At 42.9% G+C, this 24,290-nt stretch overlaps 1 protein-coding gene across 1 annotated transcript in view; it reads left to right on the top strand.

The window, feature by feature from the left end:
* The first annotated feature begins 1,094 nt into the window (after positions 1–1,094).
* Positions 1,095–24,290, top strand: part of LOC126481947 (major facilitator superfamily domain-containing protein 6) — a 350,452-nt gene continuing 327,256 nt past the window's right edge. The window contains exon 1 of the mRNA XM_050105905.1: positions 1,095–1,495. Within this exon, the coding sequence (XP_049961862.1) occupies positions 1,095–1,495 (401 nt within the window). The remainder of the gene's footprint in view (positions 1,496–24,290) is intronic.

The following is a 24,290-nucleotide window of genomic DNA, read 5'->3' on the forward strand; positions in this document are numbered from 1 at the left end:
CTGGATTCATCCGAAACAATGACGTTTTGCCATTCGTGCACCCAGGTTCGTCGTTGAGTACACCATCGCAGGCGCTCCTATCTGTGATGCAGCGTCAAGGGTAACCGCAGCCATGGTCTCCGAGGTGATAGTCCATGCTGCCCCAAACGTCGTCGAACTGTTCGTGCAGATGGCTGTCTTGCAAACGTCCCCATTTGTTCACTCAGGGATCGAGACGTGGCTGCACGAACCGTTACATCCATGAGGATAAGATGCCTGTAATCTCGACAGCTACTGATACGTGGCCGTTGGGATCCAACACGGCGTTCCGTATACCCTTCTGAACCCACCGATTCCATATTCTGCTAACACTCATTGGATCTCGACCAACGCGAGCACCAATGTCGGGAGACGATAAACCGCAATCGCGATAGGCTACAGTCCGACCTTTGTCAAAGTCGGAAACGTGATGGTACGCATTTCTCCTCCTTACACGAGGCATCACAACAGCTTTTCACCAGGCAACGCCGGTCAACTGCTGTTTGTGTACGAGAAATCGGTTGGAAACTTTCCTCATGTCAGCACGTTGTAGGTGTCGCCACCGGCGCCAACCTTGTGTGAATGCTCTGAAAAGCTAATCATTTGCATATCACAGCATCTTCTTCCTGTCGGTTAAATTTCGCGTCTATAGCACGTCATCTTCGTGGTGTAGCAATTTTAATGGTCATTAGTGTAGTTAATTAGTTGGGAAGGGGTGCGAACTGTTACAATGTTACGACAGTTAGCAACGAATGAACTGACTAATGGTGGTAGTAGAGAGTTCCTCTTCTTATTTAGTCGAATCTCTACGTATTGCAAACGGTGCTGCACAAAAGGGACTGTGAATACAGGTTCGATTGGATGCTGAACTTTTGTGACGTCCGACTAGCGTCATTTGGGTCCGAAGCGCACAGTGCGCCGACGTGCGTGGGCGGCAGTCGCTAGCGCGGACGGCGTGGAGGGGCGGCGCGTGGGCGGCACGTCCCGGCGGCGCCGCGTATCGATCGGCGCTGGCCGGCCGGCCGGTGCTTCGGCGGCGGCGGCGCGGCCGGCGTCAGTGGCAGTCGGCAGTCGCGATGGCCGGCAGCGAGCGCTTCGACGGCCCCGGCGTCGGCGTGGGCGGCGGTGTGGCGGCGCCGCCCCCCGGCGTGGCGGGCGCGCCGGTGCGGCCGCTCGTCGACCCGGAGGCGCTGGGGCCCGTCGACCCCGAGAAGTACCCGCAGCCCAAGGACGCGACGCACAAGATCCGCGGCCGCTCCGACATCATCGAGGTGCTGTGCGGCTCGGTCGACCAGGAGCTGCTCACCGTCAAGACCTTCTACTTCTTCTTCTACTCGGCGTTCGGCTCGCTCTTCCCGCTGATGGGCGTCTACTTCAAGCAGATGGGCATGAACCCCACGCAGTGCGGCCTGCTGATCGGCTCGCGGCCCTTCGTCGAGTTCCTGTCGGCGCCGTTCTGGGGCAGCCTGGCCGACAGGTAAGGCGATCGATGCGCCGCGCGCAGCTCACGTGACGCCCGTTCTTCTCAATGGGGCCGACCCGCACCGCACCGCGTGGTCCCGACGTCTGCGTGCTTTGCGCCCTTGCAGAGCACGCGCTCTGCGGCCTTCCTTGTCTATATCTACATCTACATAGACACTCCGCAGGCCTCCGTACCTGGTGAAGGGTTCCTCGTACCACTACTAGTCATTTACATTCCTATATATATACTAAGATGGTATCTGTTCGAAAGAACAGATACCATCTTAGTATACCGGGTGATTAAAAAGTCAGTATAAATTTGAAAACTTAATAAACCACGGAATAATGTAGATGGAGAGGTAAACAATTGACACACATGCTTGGAACGACATGGGGTTTTATTAGAACAAAAAAACACCCCATATTGCTAGATGCGTGAAAGATCTCTTGCGGCTGTCGTCTGGTGATGATCGTGTGCTCAGCCGCCACTTTCGTCATGCTTGGCCTCCCAGGTCCCCAGACCTCAGTCCGTGCGATTATTGGCTTTGGGGTTACCTGAAGTCCCAAGTGTGTCGTGTTCGACCGACATCTCCAGAACTTCCGACGCCAATGCCTCACCATAACTCCGGACATGCTTTACAGTGCTGTTCACAACATTATTCCTCGACTACAGCTATTGTTGAGGAATGATGGTGGACATATTGAGCATTTCCTGTAAAGAACATCATCTTTGCTTTGTCTTACTTTGTTATGCTAATTATTGCTATTCTGATTAGATGAAGCGCCATCTGTCGGATATTTTTTGAACTCTTTTTTTTTTGTTCTAATAAAACCCCATGTCATTCCATGCATGTGTGTCAATTTGTACCTCTCTACCTACATTATTCCGTGATTTATTCAGTTTTCAAATTTATACTTACTTTTTGATCACCCAGTATATATAGTTAAGGCTCACCGGCCACTTGACCATCTTCTTCTTCTGTGCGAATGCACAAACAGTGCCCGAACTCTTACGGGAATCGACAACGCGCCGCGAGTAACGAGTATAATGGGCGGGGGCACTACGAATGCACAAACAGTGCCCGAACTCTTACGGGAATCGACAACGCGCCGCGAGTAACGAGTATAATGGGCGGGGGCACTACGAATCTAGTGCGGGACAATACGTTGAGAATGTGGGTTTCGCGGGAGGCGTGCCAGAGATAAATCCCTGCAGTCGCGCTATGCTCTGTGTCCCCGGTGGCTCAGATGGATAGAGCGTCTGCCATGTATGCAGGAGATCCCGGGTTCGAGTCCCGGTCGCGGCACACATTCTCATCTGTCCCCGTTGACCTATGTCAACGCCTGTAAGCAGCTAAGGGTGTTCATTTCAGTGTAATTTACATTCCTGTTCTATTAGCGAACAAAGCAAGGTCAGCAACTGGGAGCAGTTAATTCCATAAATTATCTGGGAGTACGCATTAGGAGTGATTTAAAATGGAATGATCATATAAAGTTGATCGTCGGTAAAGCAGATGCCAGACTGAGATTCATTGCAATAATCCTAAGGCAATGCAATCCGAAAACAAAGGAAGCAGGTTACAGTACACTTGTTCGCCCACTGCTTGAATACTGCTCACCAGTGTGGGATCCGTACCAGATAGGGTTGATAGAAGAGATAGAGAAGATCCAACGGTTGAGCAGCGCGCTTCGTTAAAGGATCATTTAGTAATCGCGGAAGCGTTACGGAGATGATAGATAAACTCCAGTGAAAGACTTTGCAGAAGAGACGCTCAGTAGCTCGGTACGGGCTTTTGTTGAAGTTTCGAGAACATACCTTCACCGAGGAGTCAAGCAGTATATTGCTCCCTCCTACGTATATCTCGCGAAGAGACCATGAGGATAAAATCAGAGACATTAGAGTCCACACAGAGGCATACCGACAATCCTTCTTTCCACGAACAATATGAGACTGGAATAGAAGGGAGAACCGATAGAGGTATTCAAGGTACTCTCCGCCACACACCGTCAGGTGGCTTGCGGAGTATGGATGTAGATGTAGAGGTAGAGAGAAGAAAGACTGTCTACATGCCTCCGTATGACCGCTAATTTCTCGTTTCTTATTTTACAATGAGAGTCATCAACGGTAGGATCGACCTTTTGAAACAATCTTTAAGGTCGTGTAGGTTAAGGTCCAAGTTATCACAACCTGTAGCCGCTCACCCTGCTTTAGACCCTCATTTGCGAGTAATCAATCAAAAATATTTCGGAATTTCAGGTAATCTTCTACAGCTTTAAAAGTACCCACATCAATCAGACTGTTGCTGTAAAATAGTGCCTAACGTGGGGTCCTCACATGCAAAAAGTTGGGAGATCGAATCTCGTCAGATATGTTGAATTTTTTATTGTTAATTTCTTACCGAAAGCAGTTTCATTGTTATTTTTATTCAGTTAACTGGTTTCAATGTATTTTTTATTTCTGTCTCTTTGTCACGTCATTTTAATGAGCGTATTAATAGTTTGAATTGCTGTCATTCTTCTTCGTGTCATTCTTTTTCCTCTTGGAATAGTAGCGCATGTAAGTTTCATTATTTTTATTTATATATCATAATATTTAAGCATTTCAAAATAGCAATTTATCGGTTAAGGGGGGTAGGACGTCAAACGGGCCGACTTCGAGAAGGAGAGGCACCACAGGACTTTTTAATTTGCACTGTCTGTACTTTTACAAATAAATTCATAAAACTCTGTCAGCATGACCAGGAAGGATTCAGGATTCACACTCATAGCAGTGGAAGTTAAAAGACACGAAAAAATAATATTTTTTAAATGTGAAATTTCATGATTTTTTTCACTTACTGTTGTCTGCATTTGTTACTATAGTTACACTTTTCTTCATAAGTAAGAGAGATTTTTTGATGAATTTTGCACAGCTTACAAACCGTACTTACAGGTGTATGAAACTCTAGAATATATTTAATCTATGGAAAAATGAATGGGTTGTTACGTTTTAAACTTCGTGTTTAGAGAAAAATCAAATTTTATAGTTAATTGTCTCAATTTTTAGCACAGTTTTTAAGGGATTTGGGAAATTCTAGAGTTTCATACGCCTGTAAGTATGGTTTGTATGCTGTGGAAAATTCATAGCAGAATCTCTCTTACTTATGAAGAAAAGTGTACCTACAGCAACAAATGCAGCCAATACCAAGTGAAAAAATGATGAAATTTCACATGTAAAAAAAAATTGTTTTGTTATGTTTTTGAACTTCCTCTGCTATCAGTGTGAATCCTGAATCCTTCCTGGTCATGCTAACAAAGTTTTATGAATTAATTTGTAAAAGTATAGACACTGGAAATTAAAATGTCCTGTGGTGCCTCTCCTGCTCCAAGTCGGCCCGTTTCACGTCCTACCCTCCCCCCCCCCCTCCCCCCCCCCCTAGAGACAAGAGTCGAAAGAATCTATTCATATTGCAGTGGTTTCAAAGATGTATTTTGCATTACAAGATGTACTTTTTTTGTGGATGGCAATGGTCATGTCAGATTTAAAACAAATTCTTATTGCACTTTGCACAATATAATGTAGATGAGGATTTAGAAGAGAGAAAGGATTATAAGTAAAACGAAATTCCATCAAAATGGGGAATAAAAATAATAAATACAATAACGTGGACGAGAATATAATATTTTAAAAGGGAAGAAATTAAATCTAAATCAATAAATAACAATAACTAAATCCATATGCACAAAGATTCCAAATGGCAAAAGAATGGTACGAAGAAAAAATGACAGCAATTGAAACGGTTAATACGCTGACTGAAATGACGTGACAAACGAATAGAAATAAAAAAAAATTACATTTAAACCAGTTAAGTGAAGAGAAATAATGATCAAAGTCGTTTCGATAAACATTAAAAAATTAAAAAAAATTTGAATCACATAAGATCCGAACCTACAACACTTTGCACGCAAAGACCGCACGATAACAGTGATGCTACCATTACTACATAGTTAACCTTACTATTTTTAAAGGTGTAGAGCTTTACAGAAAATTTCGTTGAATAATCACAACCTAGGGTCTGCCAGGGTGAATGGCTGCCCATTTGAGTTCCCGAATCATCTCTGTAATTCTTGCGTGTTTTCGAAGCTACCGGTAACAAATCTAGCAGTCCGCCTCTGAATTGCTTCGATGTCTTCCTTTAATCGGAGCTGGAACGGATCCCAAACACTCGAAAAGTACTCAATTGGCCGTAAATAATGAAAAGTGGGAAGTCATTCACATGAATGCTAGAAGGAATCCGTTAAACTTTGGTTGCACGATATATCAATCAAATCTAAAGCCCGTAAATACGCAGGAATTGCAATTACGAAAAATTTAAATTGGAAAGAACACACAGAAAATGTTGAGTATAGGGCGAACCAACGATTGAATTTTATTGGCAGAACACTTACGCAATAGAACAGGTCTACTAAAGAGACTGCCTGCACTACGCTTGTCCGTCCACTTTTGGAGTACTGCTCCACTATCTGGAATCCTTCCGGTCAGGATTAACGGAGTACATTGAGAAAGTTCAAAGAAGGCCAGCACATTTTGTATTATCTTGAAATAGGGGAGAGAGTGTTACGGACATGATACAGGATGTGTGGTGCACATCACTAAAACAAAGGCGTTTCTCGTTGCGGCGGGATCTTCTCACGAAGTTTCAATCACCAACTTTCTGCCTATGACGCCGACTTACATAGGGAGAAACGATCATTGTAATAAAATAATGGAAATCAGAGCTCGCACGGAATTATATAGGTGTCCGTTTTTTCTGCGCATTGTTTAAGCGTGGAGTAACACAGAATTATTGTGATGGTAGTTTGACGACCCCTCTGTCAGGCACTTAAGTGTGATTTGCAGAGTAGCCATGCAGATGTAGATGTAGACGTAGATGCAGATGTAGACGAATGGTTCGCACTATCGTCCTGTATGTGGTCTCCTTTAGAGGTGAACCACGCTTCCCCAAAATTCTCCCAATAAACCGAAGCCAGGATCCTCAAATGCTCGTTCCATTTCATATCTCTTTCCAAGCTTATGCCCATATATTTTAACGACCTGACTACCTCAAGCACGACACTAACGCTGTATCCGAACATTGCAGCTTTGTTTCTCCTACTCACCCACATCCATTTACATTTTTCTCATTCAGAGCTAGCTCCCATTCATCATACCAGCTAGATATTATGTCTAAGTCATTTTGTATCTTCCCACAGGCACTCAACTTAAGATCTTACCTTACATCACAGCATCATCAGCAAACAGCCGCACATTGCTGTCATCAGGGCCTCCTGTCGGGTAGACCATTCGCCTGGTGCAAGTCTTTCGAGTTGACGCCACTTCGGCGACTTGTGTGTCGATGGGGATGAAATGATGATGATAAGGACAACACAACACCCAGTCCCTGAGCGGAGAAAATCTCCGACCCGGCCGGGAATCGAACCCGCGCCGTTAGGTATGACATTCCATCGAGCTAACCACTCATCTACCAGGGGTGGACTGTAGAGAATAATAGCAGTATTATCAGACTTCCCCGGGGCACTCCTGACTATACCATCTTCCTCGTTGCTTGCAAGCTTCTGTTACAGAAGTAACTAGCATGGCACAATACTACAGAGTCAGCTAATTATTCTGCACTCCAAATATACGCTCAGTGCCAACAAAAAAATAAAAATAAACATCTGAACAAAAAAAGCAGTTAAATGTTTTGTGAACTGATTTGTCTAAAAGTAAGACGTAAAAGAGATTAGAGAAACATTTGACTCGCCTTTGAATGATACTCGAGGTCATGGCAGCAGCTGAGATGCTTATATGTCAATGACCTAAGAAGATCACAGAGTGAAATCACACCAAACAAATATCCTATAGTACTCTTCAAAATTCTAAGATTCTTAGCTGAACACTGAACTTTAAGTTCTCAAACAGCAGCTTATTTGCTATACGTGATTTTGAGCGTCGTTCTAATCTCTTTAATGTAGTACTATTAGACAAACATTTGTTCATGTCTTTCAGTTTATTTATTTTCAAGTTATGTTCAGAAAGCATGAAATATAATTAATATATTTAAATGTCGATCGGTGTCACGCAGATTTGTAGCTTATTCACTGGGACAGAAAAGTGACTACTACAACAAGATTCCGAATATCCGGGCTAATGTGGACCCGAGACTGCAAGGATCACCGAAAACCACGGATAATTCAAAATGCACATATTTTTACCGGAAACTTATTCATTTCATTTCATTTCATGTTTACTGTTATGTAGATAGTTTTCGGGTTAGGTCTGTCTGTGTGCAACTGAACAAAACCAATTTTATATTGCCATATGCGTTTCGCCTTTAGCTTTTCAGAGGAATCACTAGTGGGCTGAAATATATACAAATTTCTGTGTGTGTATTTTGCTTCACATATGAGACACTGTATATTCAGGGTAGAAATAGTCCTGGCACTTTCTGACGTTGTATAGCGTGATAATTGTCAAACAAGATTTGTAGTGTGTGTGTGTGTGTGTGTGTGTGTGTGTGTGTGTGTGTGTGTGTCTTTGTGTCCAAAAATATATATGTTTCTGTGTACTTGGGACTATAGATGTATATCTGTATTTTATAAATTTATTATTTCATTTCTTGTATCCGAGTTAACAGAGAACTGGTGTTTATAACTGTGTGATCGTTTATCACATGTCAGATTTCAGCATTAACTTTCTGGATGTGGAGATTGCCTGCGTTGGGAGTAAGGCATTTTTTGGGATTGTTTACCCTGATGGTTTTCGTGTCTTGTTCTATCTGCTCAAATCCTGGTTCATAGGTATCGGTATATAACCACTCGCGGAGTATTCGTCATCTGCGTTTTCACCATCGGAAACCTGTAACCTAACTGAAAATATTCGCTCAATTTAGAACAGAATACTTCTGGTTTTCTTTTCAATTTTTTATTATTCGCCGTACTATGGACGGATAATTTGCAGCTCGACAATCTGATCTGGGATAATTGGGAGATTGCTATATTTTCATAAGTAATATAGGCTGTATAGTCAAAGAAACTGGAACACCTGCCTCATATCGTGTAGGGCCCCCGCAAGCATCCAGAAAACACGACGTGGCATGGATTCAACTAATGTCTGAAGTAGTAATGGAGGGAATCGACACCATGAATCCTGTAGGGCTGTTCATAAATCCGTAAGAGTACGAAGGAGTGGAGATCTCTTGCACGTTGCAAGGCATCCCAGGAGTCCACAATAATGTTCATGGCTTGGGAGTTTGGCGGCCAGCGGAAATGTATATACTCAGAAGAGTGTTCCTGGAGCCACTCTGTAACAATTGTGAACGTGTGGGGTGTCGCATTGTCCTGTTGGAATTGCCCAAGTCCCTCGGAGTGCACAACGGACATGAATGGATGCCGACAGGATGCGTACGGACATGTCACGTGTCAGAGTCGTATCTAGACGTATCAGGGATCCCATAGCACTCCAGTTGCACACGCTCCACACCATTACGGAGCCTCCACCAGCTTGAACAGTCCCCTGCTGACCTATAGGGTCCATGGATTCATGAGGTTGTCTCCATAACCGTACATCCGCCCGATACAATTTGAACGAGACTCGTCCGACCATGCAACATGTTTCCAGTCATCAACAGTCCAATATCGGTGTTGACGGGCCCAAGCGAGGCGTAAAGCTTTGTTTTATGCTGTCATCAAGGGTACACGAGTGGTCATTTCGATGATGTTTCGTTGAATGGTTTGCATGCTGACGCTTGTAGATGGTCCAGGATTGAAATCTGTAGTAATTTGCGGAAGGGTTGCACTTCAGTCATGTTGAACGATTCTCTTCATTCGTCGTTGGTACCGTTCTTGCAAGATCTTTCTCCGGCCGCAGCGATGTCGGAGACTTGACGTTTTACCAGATTCCTGATATTCACGGTACACTCGCGAAATGGTCGTATGGGAAAATCCCCACTTCATCGCTACCTCGGAGATGCTGTGTCCCATCGCTCGTGCGCCGACTTTAAGACCAGGTTCAAACTCCCTTAAATCTTGATAACCTGCGACTGTAGCAGCAGTAACCGATCTAACTACCGCGCTAGAAACGTGTTGTCTTATATGGTCGTTGCCGTCCGCAGCGCCGTATTCTGCCTGTTTACATATCTGTAATTGAATACGCATGTCTATACCAGTTTCTCTGGCGCTTCAGTGTACATTGCTTTCTGTGAAGCACACAGAAGATATGGTCGGATGCCAAAGTAGCTTCGTATACGTACTCGGCGGGTATGTAGATGATTACAGCTGCAAATCCCTGTGACAGATAGAACAGCCAGAAGACTGCGTTAGTGTTGTTTGCGTTGAGTGATTTTACCAGGCCTGATTGGGTATGCAAGTGGCGTGAACAGATGTTGACTGGTCACTGTGAAGAACATGAAGGTGCCGCACATGTGTGTGAGACAGAGTTATCATCATCTGACAGAGTTTGAAATGAGCCCCATTGTCGTTCTCCATTTGGCTGGCTGGTCAAGTCCTGCTCTATACAGATCTGTTGGCCACTGTGATGCGACAGTGCCCCATTGTTACAATGTACATGATGGCAAGCACACTCTTACTGAAGGTTCCGGTGGACCACGTCTGGCCACCACGAGGGAGGATGGCCGTATTGAGCATCAAGCGTATCGAAATCCCTTCACACCTGAGCCTGCCGTCCGGAAACAAGTAAGGGACTCCGTGCAACATTCAGTATCATACCGCAGTATTGGTAGGAGGTAAGCAGCAACTGGACTAGGCAGATACCGACCTAAGCGTAGGCTGCCCGTAACACTACAACGCAGACGGCTGCGTTCCGAGTGGTGCCGTGACTGGCAAGCATAGACTGCTGTTGAATGGCGCTGCACTGTGTTCAGCGGTGAATCGCGTTCCTGCACTAAACCAGATAACCGTCGTCGGCAAGTATGCCGGCGACCTGGTGAGAGGTATCATTTTTTCAATGTTTTGGATAGGCACAGCGGTGTTACTTGTGGCGTCATGGCGTGGGGCGCCATTGGGTATGACTTCAGGCCACGGTTGGTGCTGATGGCGAGGAGGAGCGGTGAATTGGGGAAGGAGAACAAGCAGCGACTCCAGAATCCATTAATGTATTTCCGAGTGCCCACCTACGTTGAAAAATCCATTCTCCTGTACAATATTTCGACGACTGTTGCCCCAAGCAGCTCGCGACGACGATTGGATCAGTCATCGTTACGTCTTCTAGAAAAATGTCATTTTCAATCTAACTAGACACAAGAGAGTGTATTGTATCATACACATTTTGGGTCGAATTCATGTAGACGGCAAAGGATCCCAAAGTATTTGGAGTCAAAGAAGTGTCGATGTGAAATGAATACTTTAGGCGGTACGAGGCATTGCACGAGCAGTACGTGTGAGACACGTGTTTAGAAGCTGCTCTATGTTTCTGCATCGACGTTGGCGGCACTTCCTTGAAAAATAATACAAAGCCATCTGTCTAGTGTTCATACTGGATTTTGTCCTTGTGGGTCATGTCCAATCGTTGGTGGATGAAACATGTAAGAAACTGGGAAGCGTACTGGTTAGTTCAGTCCTAGCTGCTTGTTTCATTGTACAACACACAACAGGAATACATGAGGAAGTATGACAAAATCTTATGTCCCATTGTAATAACTGTTCTGAGACTGGTGGTCCTCACTCTGAGCTTTTGCTTGGAGCTTAAGTTGTTGCTACAAGGGGTAAGCTGTTTATGTCACTTAAGAGCCAAACGTTCATTTCCGATTAATAACTCCTTATGTCGAAGTACTCATTTCAGGATCGTGGACAACCTCCACATTGCTGATAAAGGTTTGGGAAATCGTGTGTATCACCCGCCTCATAAATCACATGTAAAGCGTGTAAGAGCTGCTGTAGCTTACCCTCATTCCATGCAGAACCATAATCAGTTCATTAAACACTTCAAAAACGGGAACTGTATCAAGCAATAAACAACTGTATTTATTTTTATTTTGACGACAGATTTCGGGCGACTCTGACCATCTTCAGGCCATTTGTACCAAAGGAGAAACAACAACCGGGTGGTTATAATTAAAGTGCAGCTACCTACAGATGTCGAGTGTGAGCTGTAATTACCATACGGCAGCGAACCTTGGTAGATATTCTAATGCGGTAGTGTGGAACTGATTTACATCGGAAAAAAATTAGTTCCAATTTTGGCCACTAGGAACATATCTGGTGCTGTGAATTGCAAGGAAGACGTATAGAAATGTTTCCACATGTAACTGGTTAGAAATAAGACGTAAGCGGAAAATGTCAAACAACTGAGAAAGGAATAATGTTGATTTTATTATTAACCACCGCTTACACAATTTGTTCACTGTGAGCACCGGAGACGTCGACGAGATGGTGCATCCGTAAAACGACGTGATTAACAGTTCTCGCAGTAGTTCCGGTGCAATCTGAGCAAGGTGTTGCTGAGTTGCTGAATACTGGCCTTCAGATCAGGTAGGGACTGATAGTGTCCCTGGTAAACGCGTTCTTTTAGATATCCCCAGAGCCAAATGTCACATGCATTCATATCGGGTGATCTGCAGGCCATACATCAGCACAACCTCTGGAGATAACATGTTCGTGAAAGATTGCATTAAGCAGATCTTCCACTTGGCGAGCGACATGAGGTCTTGCCCCACCATGCATGAAAACAGCGTCCTCTACGCCGTTACGCTCTTCCAAAGCAGTATCACAGGCTGTGCGAGGAGATATCGATGACGTGCAGAAGTCACGGTACACCCAACAGGCCCTCTTGGTGTATTCTCGGGCCGAGAATAAAAGTGCTTGTGAATCCACGCCACAAACGGCGAGTTCAATGGCTCGTTGTGCACAACACGTGGTTTAACAGTACCCTAAATTCGGTAGCTCTGTGTATTCAGTGCATCAAAAGAAAAAAAAATGATTCAAATGGCTCTGAGCACTATGGGACTTAACATCTGAGGTCATCAGTCCCCTAGAACTTAGAACTACTCAAACCTAACTAACGTAAGGACATCACACACATCCATGCCCGAGGCAGGTTCGAACCTGCGACCGTAGCGGCCGCGCGGTTCCGGACTGAAGCGCCTAGAATCGCTCGGCCACACCGGCCAGCCATTCAGTGCATCCTGTAGTGCAAAATGTGCGTCGTCACTCCATAGAATATTGGCCAGCTACATGTGATCAACAGAGCAAATTCGGAATTTTGCTGCGGATCGTAAGGCTTCAGATGTTCCACCGTCTGGATATGGTACAGGTACCAGTATAAAATAGAGCGCAAAACTTTCCGAGCTGTTGACATGGGATGAAAAATTCTCGTGACACTGCACGAGTACTAGCACAACAGGGACAAGTGCTGAATGGTCAGTTATAGCAAAGCAACCTCGTTAATAACTTCCACGGGGATAGGGCGCCTTCCTCTTCCAGGTGCCACACCAGGCTCTCCCGTTTTTTCTAATTTCGCCATCATCATCCTTATTCCATTTAATGACATTGGGCCTCTCCTCAGACCTTTCAGTCGGCTATACTCTCTCAATGCAGCACTGTAATTGCTGCCGTTCAAATAAAATAGTTTCACTAACAGCGCACAGTCTCTCTTCTCTATAGTCATACTGTTCCTCACGTTATGGCTTGCCAGATGACACATGTTGTTGATAATTCTTGCGGGTTATATGGCCGTGGTCCATGGAATTCTTCTATTCCTAACGTTTCGTCCAACGTAGTATTGGACGAAACGTTAGGAATAGAAGAATTCCATGGACCACGGCCATATAACCCGTAAGAATTATCAACAACAGTACCATCCGGTCGTGAAAGCCTTCATTGTATGGTTAGATGACACATGTCTCACCGTCATAAAAACAGTGTACAGCGCCAGATTTGCACCTGGTGGCCACAATTGGAACTAATGGTTTATCCAGCGGAAGTCGGTTCCGCATTTACTGATTAGCATAACCAGCAAGTTTCGCTGCAATACGATAATTAAAACCCGCATTGGACTTCAGTGAGTAGCTGCACTTTAATTGTGATCACTCGGTACAAGGGGCGAAAAACAAAAGTAACGGAAACGCAGTCCAGACACTAGCAGAAGATTGGGCATCCGCAAACAGGACATGGTAGCGATCAGGTGGCGCTGTTGTCGATATGTAGTGTGCATCCAGTTGGGAGTGTGCATCCGGTTGGGAGTGTTGCTGCTGATTGTCGTCAAAGGGAAGAGTGTCAATTTCACAGCTCTAAAACATATTTTCAATAGGTGATCAACATTCGTGGATTAAAATTGAGATATGTTATCGAGTACAACGTGAAGCCTGTGGCAAGAATGATTTGCTGTATACGACGGTTGCACAGAGGGCCAAGGCGTTTCGTGTGGTTCTGAATGCTACTGCGGATTTGCACGGTATTACAACTTCCAAAGACTTAACATAGTCTTTGGAAGTTGTAGGAGTAGAGAAAGCACTAGAGTTGTTCCATCATGTAGATAGTTTACATTTGTAGACAGAAGTACACGATTGTGATACCATAATTAAATTAGTTATAGCAGTTGCACAGTTAAATAAGTTTTGTAAGTATACTCTTTGTATAATTAACTAGCACTCCGTGTTAAACGCATATGCACTCGATGAAACGTGTTTTATGAAGCAGTATGTATCGTCACCATATGCTCTAGAGATTCCAATCATTTTCACTATCGATTTATTCTGACCAACAACATGGATAGCTCGTCATATTGCTCTAAAATTTCGATAAAACTTCGCAGAAGCTAGACTTGAAATTAGTTATTTTGTCGTTATATAATTATCGAAATTAAGTTGTTACAATACCATATGTGAAAACATTTTAAACACACAAGTAGGAATGTGTTCGAATAATAAAAGTAAGTGATATTCTTACAGAATAATTATAAAAAACGTAGGAAATGATGATACACAACTAAAATTAAACTTTGAGCCTATAGACAACTGACAATCTACTTATATAAGGCCAAACATTTTTCAGTTAAGTATGTACATTATTATTTTGGCCTTTGTAATTATAGTTATAATTTATAATTTAACATCTAACCAGTGTCATGAAATTGTGGGATAATAATATATAAAAGTATTTAATCACATTTTATATCGATATAATTTTTAAATAGTTCAAAATAAAGTGAGTGCACACACACACACACACACACACACACACACACACACACACACACATATATATATATATATATATATATATATATATATATATATATATATAATCAGCTGAAACTTACAAATGGGATTATAATCTAATTGTGACGTGGTACCATATGCAATTACAAAGTTTTACTGTAAAACTATGAGAGCACAATCAGATTTACATTTGTTCATGTTAGTTAGATGGATCTTAATTCACAGTGGAAAAAATGATGATGACAAATATTATTTTTCTGTATAATTACAGTCCAGTTATAAAGAGCAGCACATATATGGTTATAAGTAACCTAACTAGGAAGCTGTACTCAGAGAGCTTAAACAGCTACTGTGATTTATGTTTAACTGAGTACGAAACCTAGTGAAAAAATAATATTGGAGACTTGTAGACTAGAACGGACATTATTCATCTCTGAAACAAAATCACAGTTTACAAGAAGTTATGATTTAATTTAGATAAGTAGCCATCGTTATTCAAATATGTTATACTAAAATGTACCAAGGTACCTATTAATGTTTAGCAGAACTATACTTGCATTAACGTCAAGATTTCAGAAAAATTAGTATAGCTGTGTACAGAATGATGCAGCCTTTATAAAAGCTGTTTAACATCGCCTACGTAAGATACTTTTATCATTGGTTTTTGTTTTTTTCTTTGTTTGCTTACACCATATATTTTGTTTAACAATGTTGCTTAATTCACATCTCCAAAACCATATGCCACTTTTAAATTACGTATCTTTCCTTATAGCCGGACCATTGAAGATTCATATAATGTAAACAAATTGTCATATAAACAATTTAAACCAGTTATATTGTATTGTTCATGTTCTTTGTTGCTTTGTATCACCCTGTGGAAAGAGGAATATTCCATAGAAAAGAGACTTTTAGCATTAGAAATAGACCTCTTGAGAAGAGCATGTAAAATTTCCCGACCTGACCACGTAAGAAATGAAGAGATAAGAGAAAGGGCACAGACTGGTAATGGTATTACGGGTAGAGTAGAAAAAAGACAGCTATGATGGTATGGGCATATCAAAGGAATGGGTGAAGACAGATGGCCCAAAAGAGTAATGGAAACAGTGGAAGAAGAAGAGTACGGGAAGGGTGGCTAAATGATATCCAAAAAACGGTACAGAGAAGAGAAATAGAAGAGCATGAGGAAGCATGACGAGATCGAGGCATTTGGCGACAGAATGCGGGATGCGGCGACAGGTGTAGGGCCCCAGTTAACAACAAGATGGTTCAAATGGCTCTGAGCACTATGGGATTTAACTTCTGAGGTAATCAGTTCCCTAGAACTTAGAACTACTAACCTAAGGACATGACACACGTCCGTGCCCGAGGCAGGATTCGAACCTGCGACCGTAGCGGTCGCTCGGTTCCAGACTGTAGCGCCTAGAACCGCTCGGCCACTCTGGCCGGCTAACAACAAGAAATAAGGGAATCATGAATCCAGAAAAGCGCAACGGATGTGTCGCCATTGATTGTCTTGCATACATAACATCTGATATTAAAAATATCGAGCAATAGACACTTGCTATAGACAATTTCTAGTCGATATTTACATGTGATTATAATCATGTCTGATTACGTTGTATGAGTAGTAATTTGTAGGTACTATCCTATTTCCGTCACCGTCTTCATCTGTTGTAGAGCTCGGTTTATCATTTCTTACTGGAAAAGGATGACGTGTGTTTAAATGCTAAGTAGTGAATAATTTTTACTTTAGAGCAATGGAAGCTAGCCTTCAATCAAGTTGCGCAACTAAATTTTCGATGTATGATTCGATTTCTGTTGTGACCTTCCGTCCAAAGAATAGTCTGAAGCAACCCAGCACGCTAGTCTATTCCGTGCAAGCCTCTTTGAATCTACATAACTAGTGCAGCCCACATATTTGTTCGGTGCATAAGTTCATAGCGTTCTTCCAGAAATTTCATAAACACAATAGATACACATAACAGAGACATTAATCAGCAGTGATATATTTTTCTTCACTATTTGCAACAGCCTGCCAACGCTGAGATAACTTATCGATTCTGCGACTGTAGAAATTACATGGTTTTGAGGCGAAGAACTCGTCGAGCCATGTTCGTAGCGTATTTTCATCCGGGAAAGGAAGTTTCTTGATGATTGTTCGATAGAAAGCGGAAAAAATGAAAATCCGAGGGCAAGATCAGGTGAATAAGGTGAGTGCGGAATGACATCCCAACCCAACTCCTGTACGTTTTTTGTCAGCCTAGAGGAATCGTGAGTAACATCACTTCACGCCGTCTTCCTGGTCGTTGTTCTAGGATTGCTTCTGTAACACGACTCAGTTGTTGACAAGAAATGTCAACAGTGATGCCTACACATCGAGGAAGTAATTCATAGTACACTGCACCGTCACTGTCCTAGCAGATGCAAAACATTATCTTTTGTGGATGCGCGCAGATCGTTTTACGGGGAGTTGTTGCTTTGTTTGGGCTCAACCATTCCTTTGTTTTTCCTTATGTTAGCATAAGTACACCATTTCTCGTCACCAGCAACTACACAGGATAGGAATGTTCGGTGTTGAGAACGAGCCAATTGATAACGAGCAAGTAGAGATTTTTGCGATTTTGGCTTGGAGCATGCGGTACCCATACCCCCGATTTTCGAACCTTCCCCATTGCATGCAAATGTCACACGATGGTGGAGTGATCAGAGTTCATCACATTTGCCAGCTCTCGAGGACACTGACGTTAACCATTGTGGATTAATGCACTTAAACGATCTTCACCAAACCCCAAAGTTCTACCTGAACGTGGAGAGTCACAATGTCAAAACGATCCTCCTGGAAAAAGAGAAAACAATTTTATTACCATGCTCTGTCCAGTGGCACTATCCCCATACGCGACGCAAAAGTTTCTGTTTGCCTCCGCTGGTGTCACCCCTATACTGAACTCAAACGGAAGAATATGTCGGAAATGTTCCGGTTTCTCCACTTGAGATTCCATTTACTAGTATCCACAGCTCCACTCACTATCTCCACTTACGTACCAACCTGATACACATGAACCTGCTTTTTGTACTCTAGCCTTGGTCTCCCCTACAATTTTTACCACCCCACACTTCCATTACGAAACTGACGGTTCGGTGATGCCTCGAAATCTTTCCTAACAACTGATTCCTTCTTTTAGTCAAGCTGTGGCACAAATTTCTTTTTTCCTCGATTCGGTTCATTAACTCATTGTTAGTTATTCGATCTACTCATCTGATCGTCAGCATTCATGTAATGCGTCACATTTCAAACGTTTCTGCTCTGTTCTTCTACATTTCATTTCCGTTCACGGCTACATTCCATAAAAAAGCCTTCATAAGCACTTCTAACGTTTAAATTCATATTCGATGATAACAAATTTCTCTTTCTCATGAGCGCTTTTCTTTTTGTTGCCAGTCTGCATTTTATATCCTCTCTGTTTCTGCCAACGTCAGTTATTCTGCTGCCTATATAGCTAAAATCATCAACTACTTCTGTTGTTTCATTTCATAATTTAGTGTCGCAAGCATCATCTGATTTAATTGTGCCACATTCTGTTACCCTCGTTTTGCTTTTGCTGACGATCATGTTATAATCTCTTTACAATGCATTATCCATTCCACGAAGCTGTCGTCTCTGATGGAATCACAATATCAACGGCCAGCCTGAAAGTTTTTATTTTATTGTTTCAGAACTTTAATATCCTTTTCAAATTTCTTCTTGGATTTTTTTTACTGTTTGTTTCTTCGACTTCTATACGATAACTATGTACAGTTTCTCTTTTTCGTGCAGTGAATCGTCATTTGCAGGTGAGCGATACAAATAATTGTGCTATATGGCTTAAGAGTTTCTTTAGATACGCATCTCGATTTACTCCTAATACGTAAATCCGTTCTCGTTCTTGGCTAAATATTTCAATCTCTACTAGTGCTATGTAGCTCAAACTTATTTTCCCATAAACGCTTCGTTTTCTGTACAACTATTTTTTTCCTGTCCTTAGTTCGTACCGTGTATTCTGTCTGCACGCGAGTTGTATACTTACTTTTTCCGATGCACGATTCCATTTCTTTCCGATAAATATGAGAGATTTTTACTTTTTTACCACATATCGAGCTTTTAAAATGAATTGTATAAACTAATTTTTCTCAGTACATGGTTCTATTTGCTCCAGACACATAGAACTTACTGGGGTTTTTACTCCCTAATTGCGTATTGCGATTTCCACTACAGCTGTATAAATTACGCAGTAGACTTTGAAGTCAGGGCAGCCACAGCTTGGATATATCATTCTAATCTTTTCAGAATATGTAAACTACGTTTAACTTGCAACAGGGAAAACTTGATATTAAAACTATCTGTTTTATTTATGATTTTTTGAATTTATTTATGATTTATTTCCAGAGGCCTTGCCGACACTTAGCTGATAAAATTCAGCACGGGATGATATTAAATTTGTGTATTTGTTTTATTTTATGATAAGAACGTCGCCGCGTGGAACTTTCCGCATGGTTCCTTTTATTTCGAAATTCAGAATACGTATCACAAAGTCCACTTCATTTTCTTAAATCATGGACACCGGATCACATATCGTCCGCCAAATTTCATATTCTTTCCCGCTTTAGAAAAGCGGTCATAATGTTCTGGCTGATTACAGTGTGCCTATAAATAGACGAGACAACACTACAGCTGGACACTCATGCAGAATAGTACGTGAGATTTATTGTTCTCTCACGATTGAAGCTGTCCTAAAGGATATTTGTCTATTTTTCAGTGTGAAACGTTGTATGTGACTGAGAAATTTACACAGCAGAAATTCTGTAATTAATCAAAACAGGCCATTCGATGGTGCAATCTTCTCCAAAAGTATTATTACTGCATGGAGAGCACTTTCATAAAAAAAATCCTGGCTGACGAAGTTTCCAATCGATGTTTCTGGAAGCTGCTTCATTGGTGAATCTATCAGGTGCTAAAATTGATCAAAATGCATTTAAAACTGGCAGTCAGTTGGCGTGAGGCCTGATACGCAAGGGATTCATAGTGCAAGCAGTGTAGCGATCGGCCTCTCCACTTAAGTGTCCAAGTTACTGAAAATTATAAAACAGTAGCTTTGTTTGAGTGCCTGGTGTTTCATCGTTGATATAGGAGGATGCAGTACTATTCGGGATTCGTTATTTCATCTGTTTATCGTAAACGAATGGCTACTTAAATCTGCGGCGTACATCACTCATTCAGTATACGCGCCCTTGGATGAAACGGTTTTTGGCACATCCAGTTCTACAGTACGTAGACGGCTACAAAACGTTAATTTCCCATTACGTCTTGCTTATTCACTGCAAAAAATGAACTTTTGTTGCTAAGGGAAACTAGAGAGAAGCACACTTTCTGGTTGAGCATAAAGAGTTGTTCACTGAGTTTCCTGGTCTTTTGAGTCACATGCTTGAGATGTATATCTACGCTAGATGATTACCAATCGTTCCCGATTACTTATTTCTGTGTCACTCAGCCACTATGGCTGAAATGTCTTCGGAAGTTTACCAATATGCCAATAACCTGGAAGATCTTTGGCTATGGCACTAATGTCAATCACAGAAGAGCTTCTGTGAAGTTTGAAAAATAGGAGACGAGGTACTGGCAGAATTGGAGCTGTGAGGACGGGTCGCGAGTCGCGCTTGGGTAGCTCAGATCGTAGAACACTTGCCCGCGAAAGGCAAAGCTCCCGAGTTCGAGTCTCGGTCCGGCAACAGTTTTAGTCTGCCAGATGGTTTCACTAATGTCAATGTTATTTATGGAGTCTTCCGTTACTTTTTGGTAGAACAATTTCATATTTAAAACTGAATTAACAAGTATACTGTTGTTGATCGGCGGATGGGAGAACAAAAACAGTGTACTTGTTATTGACCCTTAAATTAGCATCAGCCAGTTTTGATTGTTTCCTATGCCCGCACGCAGAGATGCTAACCGTGTGTTACTTCCAATGGTCTTCCAGAAAGTGATATGTGTACAAAGTTTTGTTGAAGCTGGCCACATTTACGTTTCACTCTCAACTCATTCCCACCCTTTAACCCACCTGTCACTTACCATCAGAAGTATTAACCATTAAGCCAAGCAAACCCATTTAGTACGGAAAGACACTAAATTTTCGTAGTTCTCGACTTTAATTATGGCACCCATTTACTATCCCTACCACACATCCCCATCAAATCCGCATGGTCCCCATGGGGTGAAATTTCTAGCCGATCATGCTAACAACAGGAGGAACTATAGATTCGATACTAATATCAGCCCTTCACGATTATTTTATCATGTCACGTCCTTCCACCCCGACATAACCATCCCTCCCCTCAACCCCTCCCACCCCCCTAACTACTTATTCCCGATAGTATCTGTATCAAATCTGACTGAAATTACTCCAGATGTTTCAGGCTCAGTCGTAGATGTCACACATTTCCCACACCATCCCCACAAATAGGGGTGTTAGGGATGTCTAAGCCCTTATAGAACTTTATGCTAGATGGTAAGGATTGCAGGTACCAGGCTTGGTTTAAATTGTTTCAAGAGTTAAAAAGTTATGTTTTATATGTCACCCATTCCTACAGCCACCACCATCTACACTACTGGCCATTAAAATTGCTACACCAAGAAGAAATGCAGATGATAAACGGGTATTCATTGGAGAAATATATTATACTAGAACTGACATGTGATTACATTTTCACGCAATTTGGGTGCATAGATCCTGAGAAATCAGTACCCAGAACAACCACCTCTGGTCGTAATAACGGTTTTGATACGCCTGGGCATTGAGTCAAACAGAGCTTGGATGGCGTGTACAGGTACAGCTGCCCATGCAGCTTCAACACGATACCACAGTTCATCAAGAGTAGTGACTGGCGTATTGTGACGAGCCAGCTGGTCGGCCACCATTGACCAGACGTTTTCAATTGGTGAGAGATCTGGAGAATGTACTGGCCAGGGCAGCAGTAGAACATTTTCTGTATCCAGAAAGGGCCGTACAGGACGTGCATCATGCGGTCGTGCATTATCCTGCTGAAATGTAGGGTTTCGCAGGGATCGAATGAAGGGTAGAGCCTCGGGTCGTAACAGATCTGAAATGTAAAGTCCACTGTTCAAAGTGCCGTCAGTGTGAACAAGAGGTGACGGAGACGTGTAACCAATGGCACCCCATACCATCACGCCAGGTGATACGCCAGTATGGCGATGACGAATACACGCTTCCAATGTGCGTTCCCCGCGATGTCGCCAAACACGGATACGACCATCATGATGCTGTAAACAGAACCTGGATTCATCCGAAAAAATGACGTTTTGCCATTCGTGCACCCAGGTTCGTCGTTGAGTACACCATCGCAGGCGCTCCTATCTGTGATGCAGCGTCAAGGGTAACCGTAGCCATGATCTCCGAGCTGATAGTCCATGCTGCTGCAAAGGTCGTCGAACTGTTCGTGCGGATGGTTGTTGTCTTGCAAACGTCCCCACCTGTTGACTCAGGAAACGAGACGTGGCTGCACGATCCGTTACAGCCATTCGGATAAGATGCCTGCCATCTCGACTGCTAGTGATACGAGGCCGTTGGGATGCAGCGCAGCGTTCCGTATTACTCTCCTGAACCCACCGCTTCTATATATTGCTAACAGTCATTGGATCTCGACCAACGCGAGCAGCAATGTCGCGATACGATAAACCACAATCGCGATAGGCTACAATCCGACCATTATCAGAGTCGGAAAGGTGATGGTACGCATTTGTCCTCCTTACACGAGGCATCACAACAACGTTTCACCAGGCAACGCCGGTCAACTGCTGTTTGTGTATGAGAAATCGGTTGGAAACTTTCCTCATGTCAGCACATTGTGGGTGTCACCACCGGCGCAAACCTTGTGTGAATGCTCTGGAAAGCTAATCATTTGCATATCACAGCATCTTCTTCCTGTCGGTTAAATTTCGTGTTTGGAGCACGCCATCTTGGTGGTGTAGCAATTTTAATGGCCAGTAGTGTACAAGAACAAAACGTCATCAGTGCTGTCACCAATCAGCGTATCATACCCAGAAACTGTGGATTCTATACCAACATAGCTCGTTTACGATTATTTTTAAATGAAATCCCTGCCACATGTGACTACCTCCCGCGCGTTCTGACGCAGAGAGAGTATTGGCGTTTCCAGCGCGCGCCACTTCCATCTTGTGAATAATTCACAAACTTGCCTGGCTCTCAGATCCTTTGCCATAGGAACTCCTGCATGTACACCGCGTTTAATACAGATGGCATATAAGTGCGAGCTGCTGTTTGTAGGGAGCGTGCTGCAGGAAATACACATCACTAGACAGAGCAGTAAATTCGGGTTTGTGCAAAGGAAGAAGGATAGGGTCTCTAAAGATGTTTTTTACGTATGACTTGAGAAACATTATAAGTTTGATTCTTGTAGGTTAGAAAAATACCAGTTATGTTATTCTGTCTTCAGTGATAATATTTTATTTATTTGTTATGTTCATTTTCAAGAACTGACTGATATATTTGGCCACTGGATTATATCGCCATCAGTGAAAAAAGTAAGCAGACTAAAATGAGAACTTTCGTTGTAATATACTAAGAAGAGTGGCATGGATGGGATAAGCTTCTGCGACTCCTGATAAAGTGTCACATAAGTAGTGGAATACGTGAACGCTGAGATGCTCCTAGCAGTTCAAATGGTTCAAATGGCTCTGAGCGCTATGGGACTTAACTTCTGAGGTCATCAGTCCCCTAGAACCTAGAACTGCTTAAACATAACTAACCTAAGGACATCACACACATCCATGTCCGAGGCAGGATTCGAACCTGCGACCGTAGCGCCTAGAACCGCTCGACCACTCCGGCCTGCGCTCCTAGCAGTACGCTAAATATCTCACGAGAACGATTATTGTTCGCCCCTCTACGTACCACTTCTGTACAGACAGTCGAGTTAAAATTAATCTGATAGCTCGCATATAACAGTCTGAGACAGGAGGGAGACGGATTTGGGAAGTGGAATATAGTGATTTTTTTCTAATTGTACCTTATAATACTGAAGAACGGCTGCGATTTGCTATATGTTACAACAAAAAAATAGAAGGTACTGGACAAGCATTTACAGTATTTGCAACGACTGTATTCCTATGTCGGATCTCTTTTTAAAAAATAGCATCAGAGTACTAACAAGAGAAACTCGCATCGCAGCCCCCCTCCCCCCCCCCCCCCCCCTCAGATTTAGTGGTAAGGTGGCCCAGTGGATACCAGTAAAAAGTGAACACAGATCAAGCATGAAAACAGGAAGGAGGTGCACTGAACTGTGAAAAAAAAGCAAAATAGAAATAGTGACAGATCCTAGCTCAAGATTTGCAACATCGAGCGCAATTTGTAGTGCCACACCGTGGTGATCATGTTGTCACGGTGCTGGAATCCGAATTGGGAAATCCATGATATAATCTCCCTCGTTCCCCTTTTTTTCTCGGAAAATTATGAATTGTCCGTAATATTGTGAAAAAAATGGATCTCCCGCTATGCAGTTCAACACCGTAACCACACAACTGCGCGACACGTGGTTCTTCGAGTCTCTGGA

This window comes from Schistocerca serialis, chromosome 5 (assembly GCF_023864345.2).
Source record: "Schistocerca serialis cubense isolate TAMUIC-IGC-003099 chromosome 5, iqSchSeri2.2, whole genome shotgun sequence".
In the NCBI taxonomy this organism is placed as follows: Eukaryota; Metazoa; Arthropoda; class Insecta; order Orthoptera; family Acrididae; genus Schistocerca; species Schistocerca serialis.